The sequence below is a fragment of the Rhinatrema bivittatum genome, chromosome 6, assembly GCF_901001135.1.
Source record: "Rhinatrema bivittatum chromosome 6, aRhiBiv1.1, whole genome shotgun sequence".
NCBI classification, from domain to species: domain Eukaryota; kingdom Metazoa; phylum Chordata; class Amphibia; order Gymnophiona; family Rhinatrematidae; genus Rhinatrema; species Rhinatrema bivittatum.
The window spans coordinates 174129260-174157076 of NC_042620.1; the positions used below are offsets into that span (position 1 = coordinate 174129260).

Sequence of the window (27817 nt, forward strand, 5' to 3'; positions counted from 1 at the left end):
ACTGGAGGATGTCCAACAGTGTTTCTGGTTTCATCCTCTGTTGGCCAAGTAAAAAGAATGGCCTCTACCATTCTAACAAAACCAGTGAAGGAGAGATCCTCAGGAGGGGCCTTCCTTCTCTGGACAAATGGGATCTGAAGGAGATCTATTGATCCCTTTTCTTCAAAGGTATCACTGGATCTATAGCCATACCTCCAAGGGAACTCAGATTCAGACTGACTAGGAGGCTAGTGGTGAAGACCCCAACTGTGCCCATCCCGCAGACAAGGCCTTAGAGAGGGGTGTGCTAGTTTGCTTGAGCCTGAAATCCAAGAAGTTACAGTGCCTCAAGGAGCCTCCCCCTCCAATGGGCTGGAGATCACCATTAGGCCAGCCTCCACCGAATCAGATTCTTCTCCGGGAACTAGCACCAATACTAATACAAGGCCTCTAGGCAGCTGGCAGGACTCTAGCAGTGGCTTGACATTGGCCCATGCCGAGCCCAATGCCCTAATAAAGGCCTTGCAGTGCCTTATCCAAGTTCTGCTGGATATTTTTGTCCAACTCCTCAAAGACAACTAATGCCAACACAGACTAGGAAGCAAAAGGGGTGGCCATGTTTTCCTGCAAACCGAAAAGTGTATTGGTGGTTGATACCTGGACTATTTGAGACTGGTGTGGTTTCTAGGCCATCAGTGAAGATGAGTTTTCCTTTCCATGGGACTGCTTTGGGGGGTGGGGGGAAGAAAGTGGTTTACTTGACTACTGCCAGACTGTCCTTGCTCCAATGGTACTTAGACTTCACTCGATACCTGGCATCACAACTCCGATGCTGGTGTTCAATGGAGAAATTATTTACCTGATAATTTAATTTTCCTTAGTGTAAACAGATGGACTCAGGACCAGTGGGTTTATGCTCCCCTGCCAGCAGATTGAGATGGAGCAAACTGATGTCACAGTATATATAGCCATGCAGTGACCTCAGTCTGCCAGTATTCTCTTCAAAAGCAATTATGGACAGACTAGCAAAAAACTTGATTAAAAAACGATTAAAAACAGGTAACCAGAACTGTACTCAACCAACCATAAACATGAACTCACATAAGATTCTAGGTACCCCAAGCTAGGGACTGGATGAACACTTACCAGTAATCTCCTAGGACCCAGAGCCTCACAGGAGGGTTATAGACACACTCGTGCAGCAGCTGAGGGCAGAAAGCTGAGTCCATCTGTCTATATTAAGGAAAACAAAATTATCAGGTAATTAATTTCTCCATTTCCCAGCATGTAGACAGATGGACTCAGGACCAATGGGATGCACCAAAGTTACTCCAACAGGGTGGGAGGCTTCCCGCGGTCCAGTCAACACTGCACATACAAAGGCTGCATCCTCCCGGGCCTGCACATCCAGACGATAAAACCTGGAAAAAGTGTGTAAGGACAACCACATTGCAGCTAGACAAATAGTCAGGAGACAGATAACCTCTGTCCATAACACTGCCTGAGCCCTACTGGAATGAGCCCTAACCTGAGTAGGCAACTGCTTTCCAGCATCCACTTCTTAATCAGAGTTATGGTAGCCCGCGAAGCCGGAATACCCTGCTTTCTCCCACCATGGAGAACAAACAGGCAATCCATCTTTCAAAAGGTTTCGGAGACCTCCAGATACAGCACAAGTCACTTGACATCCAAGAAGTGCAAGAAGTGATACTCCTCTGCATCCCTGACCTTATCCAGGGATGGCAAGGAGATAGACTGATTCAAATGAAAGTCCAAGACTACCCTGGGCAGGAAGGATGGAACAGTATACAGCTGTAATACCCCCTAAGTCACCCGAAAGAATGACTCCCGGCAAGGCAAGGCCTGCAGCTCAGAAATTCCAAGTGCAGAACATATTGCCACCAAGAACACAGTCTTCAAGGACAACAAAGTCATGCTGTGGTCAGAACAAAAGGCCCACCAAAAAATCAAGCACCAAATTAAGATTCCACAATGGAACCGGTAACCTTAAGGGAGGCCTAAGATGTTTCACGCCCTTCAAAAACTGGCCACATCAGGATGAGATGACAATGGCACACTATTCACCAGGACTCAAACAGGCAAGAGCTGCAACCTGCATCTTCAAGGAATTAAAGACCAATCCTTTATTCAACCCATCTGCAAAAAATTCAGAATGAGAGGGGTCTTAACTGAATGAGGAAGAACATCTCGCTCCTCACACCAGGCCTCAAAAACTCTCCAAACCCGCACATAAGCCAAGAAAGTGGAGAATTTACAAATGCAGAGTAAGGTGGCAATCGCCACAGAGGAATTACCACATTTTAACAGGCAAGCCCTCACAAGGGCCAAACCGCAAGACAAAAAAGTTGGATCCTCTTGAAGAACTGGTCCCTGCTGTAACAGGTCCATGTGAAGCAAAAGACTAAGGTGGACTTCCACCAGGAGTCATCGCAGATCTGCATACCATGAACGCCTAGCCAGTCTGGCACCACCAGACCTTCAATCTTGCTAACTATCCTGCCCAGCAAGGGCCAGAGAGGAAAGGCCTAAAGCAATCTGTCTTCCGGCCAGACCTGTATGAGAGCGTCTATTGCCAGGGACCATGGATCTCTCCTGTGACTGTAGAACAGAGGAACCTTCGCATGTTGAGAAGTTGCCAGCAGGTCTAGGAACGGAAGGCCCCAGCAATCCACAATCAGCTGAAACACCTCAGCTGATGACACCCACTCTCCTGGGTCCAGACTACCTGCTGTGAAAGTCTGCCTTTACATTGCAGGAAAAGACAATGTGAGAGGCTGAGGTCATCTGCAGATGACCTTCCGCCCACTCCATCAGCTGATCTATTTCCTGCGACACTTGCTAGCTCTTGGTTCCTCCCTGGTGATTGATATAGGCCACCATCGTTGCACTGTCCAACATCACGCGAACTGCTTGATCCCACAGCCTCTGGCTGAACTGCAAGCAAGGCAGCTGACCCGCCTGGGCCTCCAGGCGATTGATGTTCCAGTGGGACTTTTTGGCATTCCAACACCCTTGGGCAGGTAACTCCAGACAGTGAGCCCTCCCACCCGTGGAGACTCGCATCTGTCAAGAGTATAAACCAGGTCGGAGAGGACAAGGGGACTCACTTTCTCAGATGATCCTCTTGCAAACACCACTGGTGTTGGGAGCAGATTTCCATCAGCAAGCGGAGCAGAACCGCGTAGTCCTGAGACTGCGGGTTCCAACGAATTAGCAGAAAGCGCTGAAGGAGGAATCACTTCCAGGATAGCCACCAAACAGAGCACCTGTAGACCGGACCATACAGTCACGCCTATGATGTTCATCAGCTGACTCACTTGAGACATCAATTTCTGGATCTGAACTTCCAGTAGGAAAACTTTGTCCCATGTCGAACCAGACCCCCAGATATTCCAAACACTGGGATTCGTGAAGATTGCTCTTGGTCAGGTTCACCACCCAACCGAGCTCCTGCAATCAGGAGATCACCTTGTGTGTCACCTCTTCCTGAGTCTTGGCTCAAACAGTCGTCTAAATACAGGTGCACCCGGATTCCTTCTTTTCGCAAGGCCGCCGCTACTATCATCATAACTTTGGAAAACATTCTGGGGAGTGGTGGCTAGACCAAAAGAGCAGCGCCTTCAGGCGCCCCAACACTGTAAAGCATAGAAAGCATTGGTGTTCCAATTAGATGGGAATATGAAGGTAAGCCTCTAACAGATCCAAGGAGGTAAAAAATTCCCTCGACTGTACTGCCACTAATCAAAGAGCTTAAAGAGCTAAAAATGAGTCACCTTTAAATGACAGTTGATCCTCTTGAGATCCACGATGGGACAAAAGAAGCCCTCCTTCTTGGGTACAACAAAATAAGTGGAATATCGCTCCCTACTTTGAGACATGGGCACCGGAACCACAGCCCTCAGTTTGAGTAGCCTTTGAAGCGTAAACTCCATTGCCAGTTTCTTCTGAGGGGAGTGGCAAGGAGACACCAAGAACATGTCCCAAGGCATACTGCGAAGTTCTAGTGCATACTCTTCTCGTATCTTCTCCAGGACCCACTGGTCAGAGTGATCTTGACCCATTTCCGATAAAAAAAAAAGAAAGACATCCCCCTATTTCCTGTTCTGGAAAGTGGGTCAGCAAACCTTTAAAGGTCAGCTCGGGAAGATCCACCGCACAAGCCTACTCCTCTCTTGGACTGTAAAGGTCAAAAGGATTGAGTCCTACCAAAAGGCCAAGTTGGCTGAAAGGTTGTGCCTCTGTAAGGACGAAGACACCTGGAATCCCAGAGATGATCCCTCATATCAAAGGGGAACTGTAACTGCTTCTTACACTCTAGCAATCGAGGAACTGGAGACTCACCCCACTTACTGACTAGTTTCTCCAACTCGCTCCCAAACAAGAGTGAGTGCTTAAAGGGCATCTTGTTAAGATTGGCTTTGGAGGCTGCATCAGCTGACCAATTTCTCAACCAGCGTTAATGCCTGGCTGCTATCAAAGCTATTCCTCTGGCCGAGGTCTGGACCAAATCATAACCTGCACCTGGAATGCCCTCCAGACATCAACCTCATGAGAGAGAAGCAGACAAGATCTCACAACTAGGGTGCAACAGGAGACAATCTGTAAATTAATCGCCACTGCCTCAAAAGCTTGCTTAAAAATAGCCTCAATCCTTTATCATGTACATCCTTCAAGGCCACTCCAAACTCTACAAGGAAGTTATCTGGTTAGAAACAGCACATACCAGAGCTTCCACTTTGGGAACATGCTAACACTCTCTCACAGCCGAAGCCAGGGGTTACAGTCCTTCCAATATCCAACCCCCTTTAAAATTTGCCTCTGGGGTGTCCCATTCCAGATCAATCAATTCCCGAATGGCATCCATCATAGGGAAAACAACAAGAGGCTTTACGTAAGGAAATCAAAATGGGATTCTTCTTTGGCTCTGAAATAACATCCAAACGAAGTACACCTAGCTGTTTCAAGGTCTGGGAAATTAGGGCCAGTAGTTCATCTCTATGAAAGAACCACAACATGATTCGATATGGTTCCAGCCCTGGAGAAAATTTCCTCATCTTCCAGGGAATCAGAACCAACCACAGTGCAATCCGGATTCCTGTCGGGAACACCTGCAGGGAGCAGAGGTGAGTCCCGGAGATTAAGCACAGAACTGGAAAAGGGAGAAGCCACTGGCTGAGGATCTGACTGGACAGAATTGGGGGAAGTGGAGGACTGCGCCTGAAGAAATGCTTGAAAGCCTTTAAACAACTCCACCCAAGAAAAAATACCAGGTCTGACCAAGCCCAGAAGGAATTGGAGCAGGTCCACAGAACTGCCCTTGCCAGCAGAGAAGCCATTCAAGGCCATGATCAAATCATCTGAATGGGAAGAGCTAGGCTTAGCAAAATCTGAGGAAGCAACTCTTCCTAAGATTCTGAGTAGCGCTGATGCAGGTTAGAAGTCAGGTCAGGAGAAGCCCTAATGTGATAGGCAACACAGATAGGAAGACGCTTAGACTTCTTACTTACCGGCGCCACTGCGGCAGTAAGCATGCGCCTGAACAGCTCACACTCAAAAGGAAATGCGCCCAACAAATAAGCGCCGAAACTAAGGCACAGCAAGGAGCATGCACAAGCTGTGCGCCTAGTGAAGCACATAAAAAAAGTTTGTGTGTGTAAAAAGCACACCCAAAAACGAAGCACAGTGCGCTCACCGATGGCCTATTTAGAGCAGTAGCACACGCACAATAGCGCATGAAAATGGCCGCCGTTGCTTACCACGTGACATGCAAGAACAAAGCCTAAGTTCAGGGCCTAGTTCCCTGGGGTGGGGTGGGGGTCGCTCAACCCGCCCGGCTGTCCAGTTCTAACCAACAGGAACAAACAGCGGTATGATGCACCAAGAACAGAGACTGGAGGAAGTCCTGAAACCCCTCTCTCTCTGAATAAGGTTAAAACTTTCTCTTTTTTTTAAACCTTCTGAGCTCAGTGCTTACTAGCTGACTACAGAGACTGTCTCTGGCTGCAGGGGAAGAGAGCATCTGCCGTCATGCCACACTTGGTCTCCTGCACCTGCTGCCTTTGAGCTGAACTAGCAGCTCAGTCCACACTGGGAAACCCGGCTACCAGACCAAGGCACACCTCTGAGGTACCATGGAAATCACCTCAGGAATTCTAAACTGGGGGAGGGACCTTTAGGTATCACTGCAAGAGATGGGGCTTTCTTTTCCTGAATTTAGACTTTCAAATTTCTCCTTCCAAAAAGCTTGAAGCAATCCCCATACGGAGATGCACATCCACCATCCTCTGGAGATGGAGAATACTGGCAGACTGGGGTCACTGCAGGGCTATATATACTGTGACATCAGTTTGCTCTATCTGCTGGCAGGGAGTCCCTCTGTCTACAAAAAGAGGCTAGGAAAGAGGCAGTATCCACTGCCTTATTTGGATGGGAAAAGCCAGGCAAAGGCCCATCTCTTGGGTCCCCTACCGATGTTTGATTCGAGCCACTGTACTGCTTCTCTTGATGCACCACCAGCCTCCAATGCAGGTCGATGATCCTTCAATATCAATGCTGATGGATCGGCCTTATGGCGCCCAAAATGCTTCAGCTCCAGTCAGGACCTTTGTCCCTTTCAAGGTCATGGTCACGTACAGATGACAGACATGTGACGCACCCAGGCACAGGATATATCTATCATAGGGATCTGTGAGAGACAGACAACTTTGGTACACTGAGGGCATTACTGGAAACTGCTGGACATGGCTGAATGGAAAATGAGAGGCAAAGCTAAACTTGATGGCTGCAGGTGCTCAATACACTCTTGGCATAGATGGCACACTTACCAGGCATCAAGATTGTAATAAATACTTGGAAAAATAATCAGAAAGCCTACCCAGGGAGCTACAAAGTAGAAACAAGACCACAGGGCCCTGCACTAAATCTTGTGACAAATTACTCCCAAGAAAGAACAGGAAAAGCATGAGTGAGTAACTATGATCAGTGGGCTCTGTGGAAAAGAAAAAAGACTTCGGGGCCCCCATGTAGATGCATGGTAGAGTAACATGGGGGGCATATACAATGAGGCACAAAGTTGTAGAAATTTTGAAAAAAGCTTGACTCCATTGGATGTAGTCACTCACATGTGAGGACTGCCATCCTGTTTGTTGTTGGAGAATATGGCAAACTATCCTATGTTGCCTTGACAGCAGTGAATGCCCAATAGGCTGCTGATGATTATGGGCACTTACTGACAATACCCCAGTAGTTCTAGCGTCACTAACAACCAGCTCTGAAATTGATAAGAAATTGGGTGGCCTAGATAGGCCTTACAATCCTCATCTTCCTTCCCATTTCATGATGTTGTTTCCATACCATTCGTGCTTGTAATTTCACAATTCTTGCTCTTAAGTATTTTTTTTTCTTTTGTACAGACCAGCTTTTCTGGGGCTTGAATAATTTGGTAGCCCAGTAACATGCAATAAATACTAGATAACTCTCCACTATTAATCAGTGGATTGTGTTCTCTGTATATGATTGCTATTCTGAGGTATAAGTGTGTCGTGAGACAGTGAACTGATACAACAAGAATGAACAGAAAACAGACTAGGCTAGTGAGTAACCAGCATACATAATGTAAGTGGTATGGCACATGCTGATTAGTTTTATTTTATGGTCAGGTTTTCTCCTGGTATTGCATTGTTACTATTTATAATTCAATTCTAGGGAGAAAAAACTATGCACTCTAGGTCAACTTACTCCGTTCCCAGATCTAGCTATGCCTGAGCTAATGCAACAGTTTTGCTTATCCTTTTCTCCTTTTATTCATTTCCCCATCAAAATATCAAGAAGCCATGATGCATAATTTCCAATACTGCTTTGTTAGGAACCAACAGGTCCAGAAGTGATGTCATACATGACATAATTCAAAAATAAAATACAAAGCCTGGCACAACATAAACATAACAAACCAGCAATTGTAACATCTCCATTCTAGACAAGCTTTCATGATCCAGATTTGCAATATTAGAATAGGGTATGCAATTTTGAAATAAACTGTTAAATTTACCTTATGAAGGTGTATCAGACTTTAGTTTTTGAAAACTGAAAGGTTATGGGCAATATGACCAGATCTGTCACCTGCATTTTTTTTTTTAACCATAGGCAAGTCCTGATGTTTTTATTTGATTTCATGATGCATTACTTACTGATATATTATGAAGTATTATACATTTAGTTCCTTGCTCGCTAAAAGAGCTTGGTATTTATCTACATTGTTATTCCCAGTTATTTGCTTCCCTTGTTTGATGTAATGCATTCTTTTATGCGATTCTCGTTTTAATGTAAACCGATCTGATATGTTACCTTTGTACATGAATGTCAGTATATAAAATTCCAAATAAATAAATAAATAAATTTATACTTTGCGGTATTTATTTCTTATGATGTATTATGTTAGGATTGGTATTTGTATTTTAATATACTGAGTACTTTTTTGTGGAAAGGCATGTAATAAAACATGAGTGGATTAAATTAGTAAGCATCTTTGTAATATTTGATGTTTTAAGCTGTTAGCTTGGATATTGTGATGACCTTTTTCTTCCTCCTGCCCCATGACCACACAGGCATTCCAAGTTTCCCTAACTGCCTGGCCAGGAAGAAAAAGGGTCCTCCTCTAAGGTTCAACTCTAATACTGCTGTCATACCTGCTACAAACACTGAAGAAGCATACGAACATCAGTCTATTTGCAGGGCCTGAGCATGTCACGGCTGCAAAGTGTTAGACTCCCATTAGCCCAACACCTCTATGAGACAATTCACCTGAGCAATAGCAGTTTGTACCTCAGGCCACCCCAATGACATGTATACAAGAATAATTGCTTACTCTGCAACCATTTTTCCCGTCTTATCTTCATTTTTTCTCTCTTTGGCAAAAGTGGTTTCTCCCCAACTCCTGAAAATATTAAAAAAAAAAATACACAAAATTAAGTAAATACTTTCCATTTCACGAAGTTCTAAAGGACAAAGATTCACTCACACAATGCTATTCAAAATAAATATTCCCCTTCAATTCCTTGGCTTTTGTTTGTTTTTTTTTAAACTATTTATGCAATTTTTCAAGGCATACAAAAAAAATCCAAAGACAATACAACTAACCATGATACATACATTATTCTTAACTCATACCTGAGACGCTGGATAATCAGCAAAGTTTCCTACCTGTGCTCACCAATGATCTAGGCAGGGATTCCTTTTCCAAAATGTTACAACAGTCATATGCACTGCTAAAGGTGTAGTAAAAATAGGGAGGTCTAAAATAACAGCAATCGCCTGAGTTACCTCCACATAGCCTCACCCCAGTACAAAACCACTACCCTGTGTGCATTTTTTTTAAGTCACATTAGGAGTAGCTTACACAGTAATGCAATAAATGATAGCAGAAAGAACCAAAAGTTCCATTCAGTCTGCCCAGCAAGTTGCTTACCTCCCATGCCTCCTGTTAACCCTTCAGGAAATGAATTTTTCTATGTATTTATTTGGTTACCCAGGATTTCATCCTACTCCTTTGGGCTTCCAGCTAAAATCAGCACCAGGGCTGGGATCTGGTGCCATGAGCCTTCAAATCACAACTACCCAGGGACTTTCTCATCTCTTCTATATTCTCTCCCACCTCAATTTGGTCTAAAAATTGTTAAAAGTGTCCTCAACTGGAGCCATGCACCAAAATGCCTTCTGGAACCCTACAATTAGAAGCCCTAAATCTGGCCACTAGGTGTCACCTTTGCATTATGTCAAGACTCCCTTTTCCCTAGGGCAGAGCTTCTCAACCTTTTTTTTTTATATCAGGGCACACTCAAGTTTGCTTGATCCTTGTGGCAAAGCAAACCAAAACAAATTTTACAAATGTCGTTTAGTCATTCTTGCAGGTCATGTGACTGAAAATACAATCAGGGAAACATTAGTGTCAAAATTCAATCAAAAAAATTTGCTCTGGTGGATATGAACTTTTTTAACAATCAGCTAAATAGTTTTTTTTCTATACAATCTCGTATTTTTTCATAATTTTTTAATTGAGTTTTTAAAAATTTTTAAAATTTTTTGTGATTATTTTATATAAGAGGAAAAGACCTCAGCACTGGCTGAAAACATGACAAATTGAATTCAACACCAGTTGTAATCACAGGTCAAAAAACTAATTTATTAATTAAATTCAAGAGATCAATAATTCTTTTTCATATTATTCATGTGAATCTCATAATGAATAAAATGTTTTACTTTCTTTTACAGCATTAACGATATGTCCCATTGGATTTATATCTGTAAGTTTAAACGGGATCATTACTTAAAAGTGCTTATCCGTCAATATGCTGATTTGAAAAACACCCAATAAACTTCACTTCTCAAACAATTCTTAAATTACCTGAAGGTTGCCCACCATTTTTGGGTAACAAGTCTTTGCTTAAATATCCAAAATGGATTACTATGAGTCTGTCCTCAATCCAAAGTGGATTTTAAATTACATGTGGAAGAACCAACTGGCCTGGAGTAGTTTACTATGAATTGACACTGCATGCAACGTAGGTTCAGGCTGATAGGCTGAAAGTCATTGCTACGTAATGACGTTTTTTTGAAATTTGGATAGGTGAACAGCGATTGGCAGAAATTGGGTTATTATGGCACTTTAAAAAGAGAATTCAGCCATGTTTGTTTACTGAGCCCAATTAATTGAACGAAGAGATGTGTGATCATTAGACAAATCATAAGAATTTAAATTGTAAGAATGAAAGTGACAAAGTAGATTAAAGATTGACTAAGTTCATACCTCTTGATTCCATACAGATCACCCTGTTGCAGCGTTAACTGAAATGTTGTAGACGTTGGCGTTTATTTGTTGAGGGGACAGATTCATAGTAATCCGTTTCGGATATTTAAGAAAAGAATTGTCACCCAAAAATGTTGGAAAACCTTCAGACAAGTGTCTAACTCTAAGAATTGTTTGAGAAGTGAAGTTTATTGGGTGTTTTTCAAATCAGCATATTGACGGATAAGCACTTCTAAGTAATGACACCGTTTAAACTTACAGATTGCATGTAGGAGATACTCTCCCAGTGTAAGAGGCCTGTTTGGAATATGAGAGGTACACATGCCACAGTTAGATGACTGGGCAGAGGTTCGCCATACACAGAGGATATGGTAACAGCCTTGGCCAGTATAGCTATAGGGAGACTATATTGGTGAACCAAAAGACTCATCTATGAAATTGCCACCAGCTCCTGAATTCAGAAAAGCCTGGATCTGCACCATGGTATCCCTGAAGAGGATATGAACTGGCATAAATAACTGAGGAGAGGTGGAAGGTTAATACAGGGTTGCCTCTCCAACCAGCCAGCTGTAGATATGTGGTACACCTTAAACATAGGTCACATTCAGATCAACAGAGCTTTTCTGACTGTCCCCAATTCCCTCCAAACCTTACAAGTTTGAGTACTGTAAGTTCATCATAGCACACATTGTTTGTATTGGATTCATTGTCTAATAGCCTCACCTGCAAGTGACTGAACACATTTTTGTGCTGTTCTCCTTAGACAGTTTTTTTTTTACTGAAGATCCTGTCAGTGCTTTGTAAACAGAGTTTCAAAATTTATGAAACACTACCCAGGGCTGTCAATCCCATCATCCTTGAAGTATCCTGGCTCATGCTCCACAACCCATATATAAGTTGGGGAATGTTACAAATTGTCTGCTGGGAGTCCTCCTGCCATGAACAGTCTCTCTCAGAAACCTCCACCACTCACTTCACTGCTACCCAAGATCTGCTGAGTCTTCCTCCTTAGTATGCAGTCTTTACCAATGTGTTCAGTAAACAGCAAGCAGAGAACCTACAGTCTCATAGGCTGTACAAAAGCCTAATTTGACCTGATTCTAGGTAAGATGCCCCCTAGAGATAGAGTCTATCTGCTTTCCGCTCCAGAGTCCAAAATCATGGCTAACTACATCCAAGAAAGCCAGGAATGGGGTTTTATCCATCTTTTTTCTTCTCCTACAGGGGCAGGATTCTTTTGTGGGGGAAGAACTATTACCCGCTGCCCTTTATTAGAGTTATTTGACGGCCTGTGGGGGGTGCAAATCTTTATGAAATTAGAGCTCAGAGGATCCTGCAATCTCATATGTATACAGGAAAGTGACTAATGGAATACTGTGCACAAAATATGGAATGGCTATTTTGAATATCTGGTCATGCTATTTGGCCTCTACAACATTCTCACTGTCTTCCAACACATGATCAATGAGATCTTACGGGACCTCAAGTACTCCCATGTTGTATACCTGGATGACATTCTCATCTTTTCACATTCACTGGCACACCACCATGAGCATGTCAGACAAGTGTTACAGACACTCTGTGAATACCATTTATATGCTAAACTCGAGAAATGTACGTTTGAGCAGCAGAACTGCTGTTCCTGGGCTACATGATCTCCCGGCACAGCCTATACATGAATCCTGAGAAGGTAAAGGTGATTCATGATTGTCCCCAACCCAGACTCAAGGCCTTGCAACACTTTCTTGGCTTTACTAATTACCAGTTTATGCATGGGTACTCTCTTGGCAACTCCCCTCATCACCTTTACTAAGAAGGGTGCTGACACCAAAAACTTGACTGAAACAGCTATTCAGGCCTTTGGCCACCTTAAACTGGAATTCCTCCAGAACCCGTCTCCACCATTCATATCCATTGAAACCCCTCATCCTGGAGGTAGATACATCTGCCATTGGGGTAGGAGCTGTCCTTCCTCAACACAATGATCAAAGGACCCTCATACCATGCTAAATTAACAGAAAAACTAGAAGTATACATATCAAATATATATGAGTAATAATATTAATAAAAGTCTGACTTGCAGGGTGTTATTTGTAAGGGAAAAAAGTGGGGTAAGGGAAGGGGGGGGGATCATAGAAGGGGGGGAAGGGAGTCATACCAGCACTACTAGTCTGACTCTGTCTCCTCTCCACCCCCCCTATATCAGAGAGGAATGGGAGTAGGTGGGAAAAGGAAAGGTAAGGCAGTATACAGGAACCAAGAGTAAGTTGAGAAGCGAAGTATGTAACTACATAATTTACATCTTTCAAAGGAAGGCCTTTCTAAACAGCCAAGTTTTTAAGTTCTGCTTAAATTTTCGGTGGCAGGGTTCTTGGCAAAGATCCATGGGCATGCTATGCTGTTCCACATTTTGGTGCCTGCTATAATGAGGGAACGTTTTTTAGTGGATGTAAGTTTGGTTAGTTTAGGAGAAGGGATCGGCAGTCTGGCCTGATGTTGGGATCTGATTGGACGGTTTGTTTTTTTGAAATACAGGTGCTCAGGAAACCATTGCATGTTTTGGTTGTAAATGGCCATATGAATCAGAGTCATCGATTTGTAAATGATCCTGGATGCAACAGGTAGCCAGTGAAGTGATTGAAGCACTGGAGTGATGTGATCGTAGCGGTGCGTGTTGGTGATGATGCGCGCCGCTGCATTTTGAAGCATTTGTAATGGCTGCAATGTGTTTTTTGGTAGGCCTAATAGCAAAGCATTGCAGTAGTCAAGTTTTGATAGAATTGTGGCTTGTAGAACCGTGCGGAAGTCGTATGGGTGTAGTAGAGGTCTGATACGCTTTAGTGTGTTAAGCTTAAAAAATCCGCTTTAACAGTGTCAGCCATGAATTTTTTAAAGGTAAAATTGTTGTCTAATATAACGCCAAGGCTGCGGACTTGTTGTGCCGCCGGAGGGTAGCCTTGGGGTAGGACTGTTGTGTCCAGTGTGGAATTGTTTGCAGGTGATAATTAATTAATTATTAATTAATAAAGAATTATGATCAAGTACTAGAGAGGGAATCTGCTGGCTCTCAGCTGCAGGTTTGCCAGGGTTTAGAATAGCAGCATGACTTGCAAACAAGCTAATACTCCATGGAAACAATGGAACAGATGTTTCATATGCAAGGAGTGCAGGGATAGTTCAAACAGCTGTCCACCTAATTTCTTAGGTTGCTAAAACATTTATAACCCATAAGCAGAGTTACACCATCAAGATATGGCTCAAGGAGCATTCAGCTCAAGATGAGAGCAGACGACCGAGAGAGTCCAAGCCACACAATACAGTCCTTCTGCATAAACACCAAATATGCTGAAAAACAATTTGAAGATGCACCCAAAAACAGAAGTAGGTTTGCTTATTGTAAGCATTTACAGAATTGAAATGGTATTCCCTGAAATGAAATGTAAGAGCTAGCCAAGAAGTACAGTTGCAGGTCCCATCTTTTTGGGAAGTTCGGAACAGCTATGTAAGATCTAGGGCTTTTTCTATAGATGCTCCGGCACTGTGGAACAGCTTGTCAGCAGAAATTAGACACAAGTTAAGCTATCCTATCTTTAGGAAGAAAGTTAAGACAGTTATTTCCATTTTAGTGACGGCCTGGACTTGCAAAGTTTTAATATTAGTGGCCTGCATTCACTATGGCTTCTTAAGATACATGGGGGGTGCTAGTGACTTCTGGAGATGGCTTGAGGCAGTGATGACATTGTTGGTAGATGGTGAGGCTCTGTCGGAGATCTTAATAATTCAGGAGATGGCTTGGTTTATTTTTTGATTCAATTTAAATTTGTTGATTTGGTGTTGGTTTATTTTGCTGTAGGTGATTTTTCTGTGAAATCTAGGAGGTGACAAAAAATAAATATTCTCGGAAATTATATCCTTCAGCAAAGAACAGCAGCACACTGCAGTTCTTAGCATTTATATTGTGTATTATAGTTTCAAAGATCAGGAAGAAGTCAAGGAGCTGGTTTACTATTAAAGTGCGCTTCCATATTCTTCACAGCAGCTTTCACAAGTTCTGAAAACTTATGTTTGATCTCACCTCTATATGGTTCCTGAGTTATTCCTCATTAGCAATACACATATAAAAGGCTTATACTAGACAGAGCACAAATGTAATAGAATACAACATTTTACCATCAAGAATAGGCAAAGATGATGTTCATCACTCAGCAATTTCACAAAAAGTTCAAGTCACCTTGGAAACGAGGCAAGCACATCAGCAGGACTACCATACATCACTTCTATCTGGGCCATGCTCTGCTGCTTCTCCTGTATTGTTAATTTAAGAGATATAGGCCAAAGGCAGCTCATGTACCAGCAGTAGATCTGTCGCTTTTCTCCTTTCCTTTTAAAACAGGAGAAACAATAATACTCACAAAAGCAAGAGACTAATACTGATTAAATTCAGAACTAAGAGTGCGCAAAATCTCCTGCAATATAGCACTTCCAATGAATTTAAATTGTGATGGACAAATTTCCTAATTTACTTTATTTTCTTAATTGCTTTTATAATTAGTAAAATCAAAGCGATGTGCAAGCATATCAAATTTGTAGCAGAAACACACAATGGAACTAAAAGCCAGTCGAGGACCAAAACAAACATGAAACAGATAACTAAATCAGTTTTACCACAACCTATATACATGCAAATAAATATCACATTAAAACAAGTTAAAATAAAAAAAACTGAATAAAATGAAGTAAAACATCAAAGGTATAATTAGATCAAGCATCCCATGAACTGCAGTTGTGTGGCAGTGCTAGTCTGTGGACAAATAACCACTGCTAGGTTTTAAACACCACTCATTGTTTGTGAACCCAGATTTCTCACTTTGATATGGCCTCTCCCATCATTTTCACAATGCCCCTGCTGAACCAAGTCTAGATAATAAAATATTAAACTAACCAAGTTTGCTGAACTTTTGAACAAATAGTGGCTTAGGTGATTTTTTTTTTTTTTTTTGTCTTTTTACATACTGGTTCAGGGTTCACCCCTCACCCCACTGTCTTTGAGCCAGGTGTAAAATACTGAAGGAAAAAAAAACCAAAACAAGACATTCCACCCAAAACTAAAAAAAAGCCATTTACTTTCCAGATGCATCCATAGCCAGTCCACACCTGCGTGTGGCTCAAAGCCCACCCTTCCTCTTGATCCCTTTCTCATCTCTGCCAACATTTCCTGAAAATTTGGAAAGGCTAGGACAAAGTAATTAGGAAGAGCGCACACAATCTCAAACCTTTTTCTTCACAAAATATGCTAACATCCCACCGAGATACTCTGGCTGTGAACTTGCTGGCGGGCTGAGAGGCGAGTTCTGTTACTGGCAGCTGACTCAGGGCTGTAACACCACGGATGTTGACTGGGGGTCCTGTGGCAGAGGCAGGAAATAGGAATCTAGTGGGGGCCGCCCTGACAGCAGCAGAACCACATAAGGAGGAGAAGTAAGAGGACCCTGTGGAATTTAGGAATGGAGCTGAAGAGCTCAACACTTCTTTAGATCAGCCCTGACATATGTCCTGCTGATAATTGGGCAGCAGAGTCTTAGTGAGAGCAGGAATGGACGGGCTACTGAATTAAGGGTGGGAATTTTGCTAGACTAAGCTTTATAGGTTGTCTTTATATATTTAATGCTTGTTACTGTACTTAGAATCTTGCTGTAAACTATCATGGTTCACTTTTGTCTCTGGGTTGAGGTTGGCTCTGTGTTATTACTGGGAATGTAATTTGGGTGGGTTGTGGTACTGTCCATCCCCTTAGAAGAGAAGATGGATGAGTTTTTGGATTAAGGGTGGGAATTTTGTTTTTAATGCCAACATTTTTAGTTGCTGCTCCAGCTTGCTGTTTTACTTATATTGTTTTTGTAAACTTCACATGAGGAAGACTATATACAAGTGAATGTTAAAGGACTGAGCCGACATCGCACTGTTCTTACGTTCAGGTCTGAGACTGGGCAAGTGTCCCACCAGGTTCTAAAGCTGCCTTCCCTCCTGCCTCTCAGATTGCACAAGGCCCTAAAGACAAGCAAGCTGACAGGTGTTATAGGGAGGTGGTAGCACCCAGGCACGCCACATCAAGTAGTTCTGCAAAGGGAAAGGGTGGCATCACAGGGGGCATGTCCAAATTAGGGGGTAAATCGGCTCCGCAGGACCTGTAAGTGTTTAAAGGCCATGATGTGACACTCTTGACCAGTACTGCCTAGAAAGCAGCCTTATTAGGGCACGAGGGATTTATTTAGAGTTTTTAATTGTTTAAGCTTAGTATTCATACAACTTTTTTTTTGTATTTAGCTCATATTCAGTATTCTTCTGGTTTCATATAATTATAATAAATCCTTAGTAAACAATGTGATATAAATCTATTCTGAGCCACCTTTAATTGCTACATATACCATTTTGCCGTGACAATTTCACAAACTGGCCTAGTTCAATATATTTTGAACAGGGTCAGTAAATTTGTGGGTTTGTTAAATTAGTTCACGAACATTTAAAAAACAAAATTCCGGCAGAACCTAATGATCTATACAAACCACACTGGATTCCAGCAGATTATCAGATTTCTGTGGATTTTCCTATAATCCATGGCCAAAAAAAAAAAAAAAAGTCATTATTTTTGCAGATCTCAGAAAAACCTACAGATTTTGTTCAACTCATACCAGGCTAAAATCTGCTTGGTTTGAGGCGACGTAAACCAACCTGTTTATTTCCATTTTCAATGTGCAATTTTATTTTAGAAGGAAACACTACACTGTGGCAGAGAGTTGCCAAGTTCCCTTCGTTAGGTTGGGAACACTCTTGCTTGACCAAAAATGGATCTTTTTCCCTACTGAATCCCTCCTAAGTTCAGACGTTGACAGATTTTAACGAGAGCTGAAGAATTTGTCCTCTTTTCTCCATCTAAAGTCTCCCGCTAAAGAGCTAAAACATTTGGCATGGTTGAGCCAGTGCTGCACATGACAGCCACGTGGAGATCTTTTTAAAAGAAGGATTGTTAATATATTTCTTTTGGATGCAATTTTTTCCCCACATGGAAATAACCTAATCACATTGCTGGCTGGCAGCAGATTTTCTAGGAGGAACAGTTTGCCTGTCAAGGAAGCAAATCCTAATGCTTAATTCAACCTAAAAGTGGCATGAAAAAGAGCAACAGTGAAATTCTACAGCCAACAGCACTTTGTCCAGGGTACTACTGAGTGCATTTCCATTTGCAAAACTTATTGGTACCCAATACAGAAATCAAAGGGAAGAGAGTGTGGTTTAGGGTAAATCCCAATGGAATGCGTGTATGACTACCATGCCTTGCCAGGCTCAACCTCTACAATAGGGATGTCCAGCTGTGATTTGGAAGGTCTGCAAACGAGCTGGATATCAATAATGAATATGCATGATATACACAACTGAGGCAGTTTGCATGCAGATCTCTCTCATATGCATATTCGTTGGTGATATTCTGAAAATCTAACTGGTTTGCAACCCTCCCAAACTGGAGATGGACACCCATAGTGCATGACTAATATGGCTGTTAAATCTCAATCAATAAACAAATGAAGTGTACAAACTATAAACAATTTCACAATGTTAAAAATATTTGTACCAAAAATCATGAGAGAGATTGGTGGTCAGTATATGTACGATCACCCCAATTTTCTGTCTTTTGCCCTCAATGGGGCAATAAGTTAGCATACAAATCCAATCTACCAACCTTCACACTGATCTCTTAACCTTTAGCAAAATACCCACAAAAAAACCAAACAAAAAAAACCAACTCAACTATAATATTTAAACTGGAAAAAGCCACCACTTATCTGTGTTCCCGACCAACAAGCTGTTTTGGCAATTGCTTTAAAAGATAAAACCTTAACCACTAGACCCAACAGACAGCATTCTGACACTCTGTGCCTGCCTTAAGGGTAATAGCTGTCAAAATATCCTACAATTAGTTCTGATTTCTACTGACCTGTCAAGGCACCTCCCTGAACAGTGAGCCAATGAAAAGATAATCTAGTTTTACTTTATTTTTATTAAATTTAAACAATCCATACTTAACATAGGAATATGTCTGAAATCCAAGACAAATCCCAGGAAAGGAAGGAAAGGAAAAAAGAAAAGAAAAAGTAAAATTCCAGAATATTCCCAGACAAGAAATTAGGGATACCTTCTATCAAGTCCTCAATCAATAAGGGGGATGAACATATGTATATGAAGATATAGTAAAAAAAAACAAAAAAAAAACACACATCTCAAATATTACTTGCCACATGACCCTAATGTAATCAATCACATCCAAGAACAAATGCCCCATCTTCTAACCTCACTGGAGGAGTCTCAGATGTACCCACTGAAGATTTCCCTTGCAGAAAAGTTTTCAATTGACTGGGTCTACAAAAATATAAAAGTGTTACTTGCATATTTAACAATACATTTGGAGGGAGCTTTAATAAGAATGCCCTGACAATGCCAAAGGACACATTTCCAAAATTCATTTATGTTCAGCCACAGTGGCTAGTGAAAAATCAGGAAACATTTGTGTGCCAATGGAAATATATAGATATAACAGATAAAAATCAGCTACAACAGTTGCCCAAAGAGCGGCACAGGTCACCCCGATGTTTCTAGGATTTCAGTCAAGTTCAGATTGTCAGGCAAAGTCAGTATTTCCATTCCCCTTTCCTCCTCTACAAGGAATAGAACCAAATATATAAGAAACTTTGCTTACAGATTGTAGTTTCTCAGGGGAAATTTTAAAAATATTTAAAAAAACAAAACATAATTCCTCCTGGAGCAATCAATTTATTACAAAAGAACTTCAAAAAACCAAGCCAGATTTTAAAAGGGCTGCACACGTAGAAACATGGTTACGCACACAGCTGGGCCTTGCGTGCGCATTTTAAAACTGGCCCGGACACAACGTAACCCCCATTATGCACAGAAGTGCCAGGCCCTGCAAAAGGGGTGGGCTGGGACAGTGCCTTTAGCCGCTGTCCCAGGGATGCATACGCTGGCAGCTGGCCGGCGTGCAAAGTTTACTTCTGCTCCTGAGGAGCAGTAAGTATAAAAAAAATGGGGAAGGTTAGGATTAGTTTAGGGTTTGTGGAGGAGAGGGGAAGAGGGAGGAAGGATAGGGTTAGGGGTAGGAAAGTTCCCTCCCAATCTGCTCCTTAATTGGAGTGGACTGGAAGGGAACAAGACATAGGCCCAATCGTGTCACCACGCATACTTCAGAATAGTAACCCCCCCTCCCCCCCACCCAGCATGCGAGTTGCGGGCCACCAGCACATGCACGCTCTGATATTAAAATCCGGTGCCCATGTGCGTGCAGATATTGCATTTTATAACATGCACGCGCTGTAAACACACATTATAAAATGATCAAGTATCCATGTGCATGTGCACATGGATACTTGCTCCTTTTAAAATCTACCTTTTAAGTTCCTATCCTGAAATGCATTTTCCAACTTCTCCATCTGATTCTTGAAATTAGTATCTTTAAAAACAGGTTTAACTTGTTCAAAATCTTGCACTCAGAATATTCATCTATTTTGAAACAGTAATTGACCTCTCTTGGTTCTGTATACGCTGGACTGACTTTAAAAAAAATTGCAAAGCTGAGACAAGCAGTCCATCAGGGTTACTTCCATCCTGTGCATCTGATGCCACAATTCCACGCTGGAGACTTCCCAGGGCAGTCTCACCCTGGCATCGGAATGATGAAAGGGAAGACAAATTGCTTCAGCAAATCTCCAATCCCACTCGCTGCTTTAGCCCCAATGTCTGCCTTTCCCCAAAGGCACTTCCTCTGCTCCACTGGGGCATGCTGCCATCCTCAGAGAGAGCGAGGGCAAGACTGATCTAGCTGGTAACCGCACCTCAACTCCTCGACCCACCCCTCAATGGGCAGCACCGTGGCCCCCAGAGCTCTGGTGTGTGAGAGCCATGGGGGTAAAATGTGCACATCCAGGCTCGGTGCTTTATCCAAAGCATGCTCCTCCCGACAACTCTGAAGGAAGGATTGCAGCTCTGTCACTGCTGCCTACCACCATGAAGTTGTCAATCGATCCAGAAACAAGGGAAGGCCAAAGTTCCAGGTAAACTTTAATATTCACTTTGCATTTGACCATCTCTTAGTAAATCAGAAAATAAAACAAAAAAATGAGCAAACAAAATCAAAGTGGACCAGCAAAGCTGCTTAACCTGACACTATTTTGTTCCTCCCCACTAGGGGGGGGGGGGGGGAGGATGAGCATTGTGTACACAGTTTCGCCATTTATAAATCCATATTCAGATCTTCCAGTTCATACACACCACTAAACAGGAGCTCATTAAAAAATATATATATCCACTGACACTACACACAAATCATAAACCTTCCTGATACAGCGTTGGTCATAAGGGAGTAAGGACAAGGTAAAGTGTACAAATACATTTCAAGAAGATCCTCCCCCCCCCCCCACCCCCAAAAAAAAAAAAAAAGACAAGAAAAGGGAAGAAGCACATGCCTCAGGAACCTATTATCATCATCAATAAGTCCTGTACCAGCCATTCATACAGATATACATTTCTATCCTTGGGGATATTACTGTTTTAAATGTTCTAGGCAATTTTTGCTTTTAGAAACAAGTTCTTCCCTTTGATGCTCATCAGCATTTTTTTTTTTAAATTTAAAACATTACCGAGAGCAGACTTCCGTGTCCTCTTTCCTCCAAATTTGGCATGGGCCTCTCCTAAAACAGGGTCTTCCAAACGTGCTCCTTGCGATCCTAAACCAGCTTTGATTTTCAGGATAACCACAATGCACTGATCATTGAAATAACATGTTTTTTTTCTCTTAACATTGTAAAAAAATATATATTTAAAAATATTCATATGAAACAGAAGAGAACAAAATGAGGCTTGAAGAAAAACTACAGTTCTCGAATAAACAAATCTCAAAAAACAAAACACCTTATGCCCCAACCCCCCCAAAAAAAAAAAAAAATAGAACACAGCATTGCACAAATGTTTAAACTTAAACTTAGACCTGAGCAGTACCCAAAGCAGTTAGCATTGTTCAAAACTTATCTTATATGCCCTGAACTTGCTCATTATTTCACTAGCAAAACAAATTCATATGTTCGATTAAAAAAAACCAAACAAGATTTAAGGTAAGGGAACCTAACTGTCAAAGCTCTAGTCATAACAGAGCAAATAATTTTAATAAACAATGGCGGGGGGGAGGGGGGTGTGTGTGTCAGGGAATGGAAAAGCAGAAGCGTTGGCCACTTCCTAGTCAGGCAGCACTCCAGTGATTCTTGGCAGCCAGGCTGAATGTATCACTAGCAGAACTATGATAACTAGGGAGAAAACCAGCTTTGAAGATACATAATTTAGAATATCTATGCATACACTTATTGAATCCTACCTCAAATTGCTGCTTATCACATAAGGTCACCAGAAGATTAAAAGAAAAATATATAGATAGATATCAAGACAATAGACCCCCTCCCCCCCCCCCCCCAACTGTCCATATATGATCATTTTTTTGTTAATCTAATGTTTCAGAATCCTTGGTGTAGTTCAACTTACTTCTGGAAATGCAACATCTGCTGGCTTGCTTGCGAGTGACATGCCATTTTATCTAGTGATTTCTTGCTCCTATTCAGAGCAGATTTTGTGGTTATCTAAATAGGAGGGGGGGGGGGGGGGGGAGGTTAAATTCCACTGCTGCACTTAAAATGATTTGAAAAAGCATTGATGTGTGGTTGTGATATTTTCAGTCCCTTGAGTTGTACCAAGACAGCTACAAGTTGAATGGAACTGAAGGAAGTATTACGGTGGTAACTGGAAGGAGTATTATAGTGGCAAATATCTGCTTGCATAGAGATAAAATTTCATTAAATTAATTGCAGGAGGCACCTTTTTCACATACTAATTTAATACATTTGAGACTAGACCAAGAGAGACTTGCCTTTAGGAATATTAGTTTGATAAAATTTCATGGCCACTAGAAGTTTGAGAATGTGAGTACAGTCCTCCCCTTGAAAAATCCTACCTGCATATGTGATATCAGAAGATGCAAAACCATACTGATTCTAGTAGCTAAAACTTTCACTAAGATTTTAAGATCACAGTTTAACAGGGAGATAGGTCAGAAAGAAGATGGGAGGAGAGGATCTTTCCCAGAATTGTGGCGAACTGTAATATGAGCTTTGTTAAAATCCCACGGAAAAAGACCAGTTGTAAGACTATGCTCAAAGAATTTGGCTAAGGGATCTGAGTTGGCCCCTCAAAATTTTATAAAAATCAAAAGAGAAGCCATCTGGCCCCGGTGATTTCCCTGACTAGCTAAAATAGCCTGTAAGAATTCCTGTGGTTGCATAGGTCTGTTGAGATATTCAAGCTGAGAGATGAGGTAAGGATATGTCAACAAAAAAGTATCCACATCACTCGTTCCTATCTCAAGATCATCCCCACACAAGGCCTCATAGAAAGCCTGAAAAACTTTGCTGATCTCTGAGTTGGAAGAGACCAGGTTACCCTATGCTGTCTTCATCCGGTTAATGATTGTTTTGGGGGGAGTTATACGTACCATGGTTGCCAAATGTCCCCCTGCCTTATTCCTGTATTTGAAGAAACTGAATTCACCAATTTGTAGTGGTTTGTAAGCTTTCTTATGGAGCAAGACATTAAGGCGTTCAAGTGTATAGAAGTAATCTAGTCTATGCTCTTGTGTGTGGTTAGAGAGTTTGTTTTATTTCCTGTAGTTTGTGTTCTAAATCCAGAATAGAAGCATTTAAACTCCTATTATGCCTAACATAAGATGTCTTCCCGGATGACTGCTTTACCTGCCTCCCAGAGTAGTTGAGGGGATATGTCAGGTCAGTTTTTTTGAGTCATAAAATCACCCCACCTCTCAAGAATGGTTGAAAATGTACATCATCTTTAAGGAAACATGGGAATTTCCACAGGTGACCTCCAGATCTCTGCTCTGGGGGAACCCAATCCAGCCAGAACATCGAGTGATCCATTAGTGCAGAGGGGCCTATTTCTGCTGAAAGAATTTTAGAGAAGGACTCTTGAGATTAAGATATATTGAAGGCAAGACATTCTGGAGTGTGCCTTAGCTATATGTGAGAATCCTCTCTTCCGGGTGTAAAACACACCATGTGTCTATTAGACCCAGTTGAATGCATAAAAAACTACTCCCTTTGTTTGTTTTTTTGTATTTTTTTTTCTCTGGGTAGGACCCAGAGGGTCATGGAGGTAGTTAAAATCTGTCAGAATTAGCGTTCCCTGTTGGTGCTCGGTTAAAAGATGGGCGATATAGGTAAAGGAACTGTGGGAGTAGGCATTTGGGGCATAAATATTATAGATGGCTTTAACTTCTGTTTATTTAGCCTAATGTAGGCTAAATAAACAACTGTTTATTTAGCCTACATTAGGCACCGTATCTTTTACTTATGTTATTAACCCCATATGTACTAATCCAAGTTATATCGACCTGTTCATTGTAAGACATTTACTTGTCAATGTTATTGTTTAGAATGTAAACCGAATTGATCAGTAATTCTGTTATTGGAAATTCGGTATATAAAAATGCTAAATAAATAAATAAACTTCTCCATTCCAACTCCCAACCACAAGAACATATCTGCCCTCCCTGTCCTGCAATGTCAATCACACTGAAATTGGTGCCCTACTCACCAATATGGCTACCCCTGCCTTTTTTTTAACAGCCACTGAGAATATGGATATGTTTACCAACTCTCTTTTTAGTTTGATTCTCTAGACCTGACAGGTGTATCTCCTATAGGCTTACAGTCTGGGCCTTATTCCTACGTAATTGTTGGAGATTTTTTTTCTCTTAATGGGGGAACCTAATCCATTTACATTCCAGGAGATTATTCTGGGTATCAACACCCTTCATGACAAATCATATCTGCAGAATCTTGCATCTTGTGACCAGGTGGGAGTCCCAGCCTGCTCCAACCTGAAAATGCGAAACTAGAGAAAATTCCCATAGGCGGGGATTGGTCCATCTCTCACCCTGCCACCCAAACTTTACCAAGAGCAAGATTCAGCTATATCGGGCAGCATGAGAAAATCTGTCTCCGTTCGTGACATTAGCAAGCATGCATTTCCAAGATTCTCCTATAACATGCAACTTTACATTCGTTATTTGCTGCGTAAGACAAATCCCTTAAAAAACCCATAACTAACCATAACTTCCCAAGAACATTGGAATTCAGAGAGGCCCCCACTCCCTCCCCAAATCTCTTTTGCAATAGTCCCTTCCCAAGTGAAGGGATTGAGATCATGCTATGCGTGTGAGCAGGTGTCGTGCCCACATCCAAAGTAAAAGGAGGGCCATGGCCCTTAAGTCAGAAAGGTTAAATTACTGCCAAAACAATCTCCAACGGTAGATTTAGAAAGTCTGGAATAGATCAGGTTAATATGTTTCTAGGAAGCCACCCTCCTTCATTCCTGAAACAGAGGGGAGGGGCAGTGACCACTGATGAAGGTAGTGCTCCGGAGTTGTTAGGAACCTGCATATTTCGAAGCCTGGGACAGCAACCGAAGCTGCCATTATGGGAGTAGGAATAGGAGCAGACAAAAGCACACCCGTTGTATCCTTGGATGAGCGCAAAGTGCCAGGTGAAGCGTTGCTTTAGCAGTCACATTCATATCGGAACTCACTCAGGGCTCACCATGTGCAGACTGGATATAACACATATTGAAACTACAGAATTTGAAGATATGATTCTGCCCAGCTGCTTAATGACTTGGGTCTGGAGATGCAGGTAAAAAAGTATCAGGTCCGAGCAGAGATAAAGTCTCTTCCAGGCACTGATAAGGGTGGTCTGCACATATAGTAGCTCATGGGGGCAAAGGGGGGGGGGGGGCATCTCGGCCTCCTATATGCGACAGGAAAGAGAGAGCTAATATCAATTCTTCACTGTTAGCCAATGATGAAATTTCCCCCAGAGATTCCAGTTTACTCAGCATTGTCAGCAGTCGGAGAAGATAACCACCTGGTCCTATCGTCTATAAATGCTCATAAAGAAGGCAGGCATACATCCAACTCCAGCAGTAGAAGCCAAAGAGTTGTCACAAGACTGCCACCTTCTCTGTTCTCCTTTGTAGCTCACATTCCTGTCTCCCATCATAGGCACACAGAGGATTTCATAAAATCATTGCCACAAACTGTTGTGCTTCTGCTGTTTCAAACATTTTCGATTGCTGATTATGCCACACTTAGTTTTTCCGGGTACAGGAGGCGAACTTTACCTATATTTGAAAAGTGTGTCACAAATTGGTGTGTAACTTTTCTGCATCGCATAGACACATGCAGAGTAGTCCTGAAAGATGCAGACTTGTTGGCCCTTGTAATAAATTTTGGTTTTCTTCCGATAAGTTTGGAGGATTGATTGTTTATTTGCGAAGTTGAGTAACTTGATAATTACAGATCATGGTCTCTGGTCTCCATCATTATACACACCCAGACTCTGGGCCCATTCCACCTCAGTCTTTTGAGCCAGGTCCGGAAGGCCTAGATCCTCCAGTATCCATTGTTGGAGCATTCGGGGTAAACTGTGATCCTCCACATATTCAGGAATCCCCAAAAAGTGAAGGTTTGAGTGCCTTGAGTGGTTTTCAAGATCTAATTTAGCAGTTTGTTCAGCTGCTAAATTTCTCTAGAGCAGCTAGTTTGACCGCAGTTGAGGTGGCATCATCTTCAAGTAGGGAGATGAGTCCTTCTGCTTGGTTGATATGCAGGTGGAGACCGGAGAGAGTAGTGTTGACCTCTGTCAACTGTGCCGCTATCCATGCCAGCTTATCATTGAGGGCCGCCAGCACAACAGATTTTAATTCGGCAAACATATACGCCAATGGATCTTCCATTCTGGGCGATGCTGACCCCACCGCCATTTTGAGGTCTGATCCCCTCTGTCTCTCTGTCTTTCTTGCTGGGCTTGGAGGTCACCTGACAGTGATTTGTTCATAAAATGAACAATGGACATGAGTTAAAGTTGATACTAATGAGTAAGGTCGCCGGACTTGCGGCATGTGGCCGATTTAAAACGATTCGGTGGGCACAGCACCTGGAGCAGAGATAGAGACATCTATCCCAGCTCACCACATCATGTGACCTCCCAGTTCTCTTTAATTGGAGATTCCAGAGAATACATAAGAAACAGTGCCATCCATAGACTATTCTGCAGAATGGTGAGAAAAAAAATTTCCTTACCAATCTGGCTTCAGCAACAATTGGGTGCTCTTTGCTCCAGAAACATGCTCAGTTGACACGGATGGATTTAACCAGGGGTGGTTTGGGACACAGCCAGTGCAATGTGCTATTATAAATTCCCCCCTCCTTGAAGGGAGAACAGCTCTTTAAAGATAATTACAGATCTACCAAGTTGGTCCAATAATGTGGTGTCATCTGCAAATTGTTTGACCCTTATTTGCACACATCAGGTGACCTAAAACTGCAGTCATACTTTGCACAATCTTGGCGTAAGAGGTATACTTTCTGCTGAAAGTACTGAAATCTCTCTGCCCCCTCCACTACTCACTCTAAGAAGATGCCATTTTGGGTGGTTTGTTGCTCTGGAACGTGTGTGGTGTCATTCTGGAAGGATGAACCATCATAGGTAGGAGGGATGTCAGTAATTCTGCCCATGTTGCTACCATCATAAAATGGCATCTCTAGGGGTGCTTCACCACTCATATGGTGTTTAGCATGTGGGGGAGTGGATCTTCTGCCCATACAGAGGATTACTGTGTGGAGAAGGGGGTTACAGATTTTATAACGTGCGCATTGGTGAAAGCATGTTATAAATTGGCGCAGCCAAGTGCATGCGTCGGGAACTGCGTGCACTTGGACGCCCACGTGAGTCTTAAAATCACCTTTATTTGAATAACTTAATGGTTCCTTACTAAGGAAAACACTGACATCCTCAATTAGAATTTTTAAAACTGTTCTGACTCCAAGAAATGCAATTA

The 27817-nt window shown here is 42.2% G+C and overlaps 1 protein-coding gene across 5 annotated transcripts in view; it reads right to left on the reverse strand.

Annotated features, from left to right (window-relative positions):
* FAM207A (family with sequence similarity 207 member A) overlaps positions 1 to 27817 on the reverse strand; it is a 325370-nt gene that overhangs the window by 93737 nt on the left and 203816 nt on the right. For 4 of the 5 annotated variants that reach the window (XM_029606162.1, XM_029606161.1, XM_029606165.1 and 1 more), the window contains exon 3: positions 8864 to 8932. The exons of the other annotated variant lie outside the window; for it this stretch is intronic. In XM_029606162.1, coding sequence (XP_029462022.1) covers positions 8864 to 8932 — 69 coding nt within the window. The remainder of the gene's footprint in view (positions 1 to 8863; positions 8933 to 27817) is intronic. 5 annotated transcript variants of the gene reach the window in all.